We start from the raw sequence: 6,155 nt of genomic DNA, 5'->3' as shown, positions 1-6,155 counted from the left end.
CTGTTCAGATTTGAAGCAAGCAAAGGATTAATCCTTCACAAACCACCTTGTTTAACGTATTACTGCACTTTTTCTCACCGCAACGCACAACTTGAGATATCGGGGGAAGACACGAACGAGAGGAGCCCCGTGCGGCCGGGCGGCCGCCCACCTCTCCCTGTCCTTTCCCAAAAGCCTTATTGTATAGTTCTCGAGTCGTGATGTTCCGCGCCCCTGGGGCACACAGAAAGCAGCCTCCGCACCGCCCTCCCGCTCGGGACTCCCGCTGCCCGCCCGGCCGCCACGGCGGTCCCCCCGCACGGCTCCGCATCCCGCCGCCGGGCCGCCCCGCTGCCCCGCGCCCGCTGCCGCTGCCAGGGCTGCAGCCCTCAACGAAAAACGCCTCGAAGCAGCGGCATGGACAAACCCGAACCCGGGGCTCACTCCCCTCCGCCAGCCGCGTCCCCGCGGGCTTTAAGCCCGTCTCCCAAGGGCGCCGTTTACCGTGGGTCTCCCGCGGCCGCGGAGGTAACTACGGGCCGCTGTTGCCCCGCGGGCCCCCGGGGCCGTCCAGTGCCGGACTCTCCTCTCTCCCCTCCGCACCAGAGCCCCGTTCCCCCGGTGGTCACCGCCCCTGCCCCGCGGCGGGCCAAGCCAAGCCGAGCCGAGCCGGACCGAGCCGGGCCGGAACAGCGCCGGCAGCACACGCGTTGAGAGGCCTGGGAAGGGCAGGCTCACCTGCATGTGTAGGGTTTTGTGGACCGCCAGGGTCCTGGACTGGCAGAAGCCCTTCCCGCACTCCTGGCACTTGAAGGGTTTCTCTTTGGAATGGATATACCTGGAAGGCAACCCGTGGGGTGAGCAGCGCTGCCGGAGGCACGTGGGCCCCGCGACCCCAAACTCCGCTTCCCCAAACTCGAACCCCTCTCCCAGACACCCTCACCTCCTCTTCCTTCTTTCCCCCATTACTATTCTGCGTATGGTTAAACTTCTTGGCCGGTTCAAAACGTTTGCAATAATTCGTACCGAAGCGTGACTGCACTCTCTGGTGCCAGACCGGGACAGCATCTGCGCTGCAGGCCGGACCCGAGCCCGCTCTTCTCCAAAGGCGGAGCGGACTCTCAGCTCTGCGGCCGCGGGCGCCTCTCAGCACCGGCCGCAGCGGGCGGAGATGGATGGGGGATCAGCAGGGAAGCGCCCACCTGCGACCCGTCCTGTTCCCTGCACCCCCCAGGGTCACGACTCAGAAGCACAAAAGCCCCGGGATCTTAATCTCCGGCTGTGAACCCCTCTAGCTCTCCCTCAGGCGGGTGCCCTTCCCACACAAAGCGCAGGTTTCGGCTGCTCTGGTCCCTCCGTGGCCTCCGAATCTGAGCCGGGGGCTTTTCCTGTGCTGTTTCTGTGGCTCCTGGAGCCGCTGAGTCTCATCCCCCTCGAGCGGCTCACCCCTCCCCGGCTGCCCACGGCCCGACCCCGGTCGTGGTGGTCCCTCACCGGTGGTCCCGCAGGTGGTCCTGCCTCCGGAAAGCCTTGTGGCAGATGTCGCAGGTGTAAGGCCGCTCGTCCGTGTGGGTTCGCTCGTGGATAAGAAGGTTATAGGACTTGGTGAAGTGCCTGCCGCAGAACTTGCAAATGAACTCCTTTTTCGTCTTGGAGGGCAGGCGGCCGCGGGAAGGCTTCCTGTCCGGGGACAGCTTGCTAATGCCCGACAGGGGCGAGGCCAGTCCGGGACTCAGCTTGGCGAGCTCCCCCACCTTGGGGGGATCCTCCTGCGTGGCGGCCACGGCCAGGTTGGCAAAGTCAAAGCGAGGCCTGTCCTTGTGCAATGCTGGGAGGACGTGGGCGATGGCCCCTTGCTTGGGGTGGAAGAGGTGCGTGGCAAAGGGGAGCGCGGGGAAAGGGAAGCGGGAGTCCACCAGGCCCTGCGCCGCCATCTCCGTGATGGTAGAGCGGGTGATTTCATGCACATTGGGGTAGCCCAATGTCCAGTGGTTCATGTGCATGGTTTGCACGGCGCTGAGTCCGTACAGACCTTGCAACTGGTCCACAGCTGCGGGGAAGGTGTTCACAGCCTGGAGGAAGGAGTAGTTAGTGAGTTGCAGGGATGGGTGCAGCGGGATGGGGGCTGGCAGAGCCTTGCTTCCCATCTTCCCGAGGTGGGTGCAAGCCGGCGGAGCAGCTGGTGCCTCTGATGGGCTTCTGAGACCGGGAGAAAATCCTAGGAAGAAAGAGGGAGAAAGAAGTAGAGAGAGACTTTTACTGGGAGAAGCATGGTGCTCCTTAGCCGAGGCGAGCGCAGCAGGGGAGCCAGGGAGGGCCAGGCACGGCTCCGGCGCGCTGCCTTTCCGCGGCCACAGTACCCCGACGCAGCACAGGCTCCCGTTCTCCGCCGGGACCGGCGGCCGACACCGACCCACGGCGCGATCGCTTCGACCGGAGAAGCTAAAGCGCAGGAAATAAATTAAAAAAATAGCGTTCCAAAAACACCCACCCCAAATTAAAACAAAAAGGAGAAAACCCAGCACCGGGACAACCGAAGGCGCCGCAAATTCAAATTAAACGAATCGTGTAAAAATACAGACGGAACGGAGACGCGGCCAGGGACGAAACCTCTCCGCTTTCCGTCGCCCAGCCACCTTCCCCCGCAGCGCACACCGCGGGGACCCCGCAGCCACCTCCCTCCTGCCCCCCGCGCCGACCTGGCCCCCGGCGTCCCTCCCACCCTCCGCCCGGCCTCCTGCGGGCGCTGAGGCCCCGACCCCGACCCCTCCTGGCTGGGGCCTCCCCAGGATAGAGCAGGGTGTTCACGGAGAGCCGAGTCAGGCCCGGGGGGCGGAGCGGGGGGGGAGGGGGGGTGGAATAAACCTCTGTTGCTTATTTTTCTTCCTTCAACAACAACTCATTTATCAAGATAACCGAAGAAGAGAAAAGGAGCCCCTATCCCACACGCACACCTCCCCAGCCCCCCGTGCAGCAGCCACCCCAGCGGCGGCGAGAAGAGCGGCCGGCCCGGAGGCCTCCCGGCCCGCCGAGGGCCGCCTGGCACGGCGCTGCTCCGCAGTCGGCTCCCTCCGCGTCCCGGGGCCGAGAAGGGCGACCGGAGCCCCGGCGGGTCGGAGCCGTGCGGCCGAGCCCCCCGCACCCCCTCGGGCGTCCCTCGGCGGGGAGCTTCCCCGGAGCGGCGGGGCCGTGAGCTAATGAGCGGTGTGTGACTGTCAGAGGGTTTCACTCAGCCCATTCAACCGAAACCGCCGGGCCCGCTGCTCCCGTCGCAAGGGGGTCTCCTCGGCAGACCCGGGACGCGGGGCGACGCTCCCCCCGCCCCCCACCCCAGCCGCGGGGCAGCGGGACATCGGCGCGGGGGGAAAGCCCCCGCCGTTTCCTTTTTTTTTGCTTTCGTTGAGGGTTCACTTCCAGCAGCCAAGAGGCTGTCGCGACCCAGGAAAGCGGCCAAAGGAAACGCCGGGGTCTCTCTGGGCCTGTAAACAAGAGGTAGGGCCGAGGGTGACCCAACACCTCAAAGGATTATTGTGGAGGGTCTGGTAACGCGTAGTTTCCAAAATAAACAAGAGAACCTCCCCCCGCAAAAATCCTAAACCACCCCCTCCAAACAACAACAAAATTTAAGGAAACTCTCCGAGTGCAGAGCCCGCGCTCTATGAGCGGTGTCCCTGCCTCCCGGGCCGCTGCCGCCCGGCTCCTGCCGCTCCGCTGACACCGCGGGCGCACCGCCTGAAAAATTACTTTTCAGTTTTTTTCTTACAATATCTTTCCCCCACATTTGTGGCACGGTACAATTGGCCGACTGGGGGAAAAGAAATGTGGCAAGGAGGTCGGGTGTGAAGTGCAGTGCTGCCTACTCCCATTTTCGTTTGCCTAGAGTCGTGGCTCTCCAGAGCTTCCTCCGCTGCTTCCCAGGTTTCCTCGTTTGTGATTGTATCGACACCGGCGACAGTTATCGATACTATTATATATGGAGATATTTTCGTTTTATTGGGGAGAGGGGTGTGTGGTTATATATAGAGACTTATTTTTAAAGATGTCGTAGTGTAAGTTCCTATTCGCTTTCCGCGAGGAACCGAAACAGAAGAAATTCAATCACTTTTCGCTGTCTGCTCCAGCGGCTTCTGCCTCCATCCCGGGTGTTTGAGGCTGGGTTTCGGATCTACCGGCTGGGAGCTATAGCTGAGGTAGGAGCAGTGTTTCTTTAAGGCAGAGCTCCCTCTGTTACAGCCGCGTTTGGAGGCTGTGTATGGGGGTGTCATTACACTACGCTCGTTTTGGTGGCCAAGAACTAACTACGAGAAAACTATTCTGAACACGAAATCCTCATTTTAAGGTAGAAACTTCTAAAACTACACTTCTGTCTGAATGGCGGTACATCTGCTACTATTTGTATTTGGAGGTAACTTTAGTAAAACGTATCAAAAAAAGAATAGAAAGCGTCTTCGAACGTGATTTTAAGGCCATTTATATTAAGGTGTGTCGGGGCGGAGGAGTTGAAAGTCAACCAAAAACGGATGTTACTTAAACCTTGGCACTTCCTTTTCCCTTTCCATGCAGAAAGCTTAATTAAATTAAGGCTGGTGCCAGGACAGCCCTCTCTACCTGCTTGCCGCCGACCCGCCGGTCCGGCCCGCGCCCCCCGTTGTCCCGCGGCGGGGCCGGGACCATCCCCGAAGGCGCTGCCGTCCTACCCAGGGAGCGGGTGGGCACCTCTCCGACGGCCTCACCCGAAGCCGCGGCCGCCGCTGCCCGCGCAGCCAGGTGTTTCCACCCGGCCGAGGTTTCTCCAGTGAGACCCGCGGCTTAGCTCGCAGTCCAAGCGCGGACCTTCTGCTCCCTGCCAGGAGTTTAGCTTGAAGGACATCGAGAGCGCATCCCGGGAGGCTGCCGTAGCCTGGCCTCGCACCAACGCGCCAGTGGCGTGGAGGGGGGAACACCCGCACCCCAAGCCCCCGCGGAGCTGCGAACTGAAAGTAAGCCCGGCGGCCCCGCGCTCCCGGCTGAGCGCACGCTCCGCTCCCGAGGCGGCCGCCCCACTCCCGCCGACGGCAGCGGGCAGGGCGGACCACGGAGCCACTCACCTACCGCAGCCTGCTGCTCCTCCCGGGGCAAAGCTGAGGCGGCGGCCGCGGCACCTTCACGGAGACATTAGATCCACAGCGGGGACGCTCAGCGGGGCCGGGGCCCGGCGGCGACCGGCATGTTGCGGAGGGCTGGGCGGCGGCTGGGAGCACTGGCCGCGGCGGTCCCGGGGCCCCGGCATAGACCGCCGCCTCCCGCCCGCAGCCTCCCGCCTTCGACCCCGGCGAGGCTCGGCGCGAGTCTGAGCCGCCCCCTGCCCGGTCCATCACATTTCAGCGGTGACTGGCGTGGAGCGCTGTCCCCGCCCGCCCGCCGCCGCCGCCGGCCCACCCCGCGGCGCGCACAGCCCCGCGCTCGGGGCCGCGCCGCTCCGCCCCGACGGGACGGGACGGGACCGCCCCCGGCCGCGGCCCCGGCCCCGGCCCGCCCCGCCGCGCCGGCCCCACTGTTTACTTGTGTTTGGGTAGCAACTGGGCTTGAAAGTGGCAGGACGCCCCCCGCTCCCCCCGCGTCACCTAAGGTGACTTTTCCCTCCGAGAACAGCTCGACGCCCCCCGGCCCACTGCCGACCGCGGGTATTTGCGTGCTCCTTGCGTCTCGCCGTCCATCTCCGCTGCCCGTCGTACCCCAGCTGGAGTGACATAGGCGGCCCGACTGGCTTAAATATCTAAAATAACACTCCCAAACATAGAGTGTGGGTTTTTGTGGGCGCCCATGTCACCAGGGGTGGGTGCAGATAGTGCTCACGTCCAAATGGGCTTGTGGCCGTCGTGTCGGGTCGCCCTATGGACCTTCAGCGATTCGGCGCTGCCCTTTCACCGCGACTGAATCGCCTAAGGGCAGATTCGGGAAGAGAAGCTCTGCGGAGGCATCCCCATGCTCAGTGACTAAGCACACAGTCCCTACCTGGAACAGACACATAGTTTCGAAAGCAGTTTCGATTTATTACCAGGGAATTTACTGCTAAATGGGGCCTCCCTAACTCTCTTCGAATGTCTCGATTAGGGAGCTCTATTCACGTTCGTCGATAGTTGCAATGCGGCTGTTGGGTTACATTTTTATCTGTAATATTATCTTGTTATGTGCGT

At 62.9% G+C, this 6,155-nt stretch overlaps 1 protein-coding gene across 6 annotated transcripts in view; it reads right to left on the bottom strand.

The window, feature by feature from the left end:
* The window catches only part of OSR2 (odd-skipped related transciption factor 2), a 41,634-nt gene extending 36,324 nt beyond the window's left edge, over positions 1-5,310 (bottom strand). For 2 of the 6 annotated variants that reach the window (XM_021529452.2, XM_021529454.4), the window contains exons 1-3: positions 5,067-5,310; positions 1,474-2,197; positions 718-817 (exon numbers count right to left, since the gene is read on the bottom strand). In XM_021529452.2, the coding sequence (XP_021385127.1) occupies positions 718-817; positions 1,474-2,126 (753 nt within the window). In that variant the 5' untranslated portion in view covers positions 2,127-2,197; positions 5,067-5,310. Of the gene's footprint in view, positions 1-717; positions 818-1,473; positions 2,198-2,470; positions 2,693-5,066 lie in introns of those variants that run through there. The other 4 variants (XM_021529453.2, XM_085572407.1, XM_085572408.1 and 1 more) reach the window with 3 other exon arrangements.
* Between the last annotated feature and the right edge of the window lie 845 nt (positions 5,311-6,155).

Source organism: Lonchura striata, chromosome 2 (genome assembly GCF_050655825.1).
Source record: "Lonchura striata isolate lonStrDom1 chromosome 2, ASM5065582v1, whole genome shotgun sequence".
Classification (NCBI taxonomy): Eukaryota; Metazoa; Chordata; class Aves; order Passeriformes; family Estrildidae; genus Lonchura; species Lonchura striata.
The sequence above is the reverse complement of the archived record's forward strand: the minus strand, read 5'-3'. Positions and strand labels throughout refer to the sequence as shown.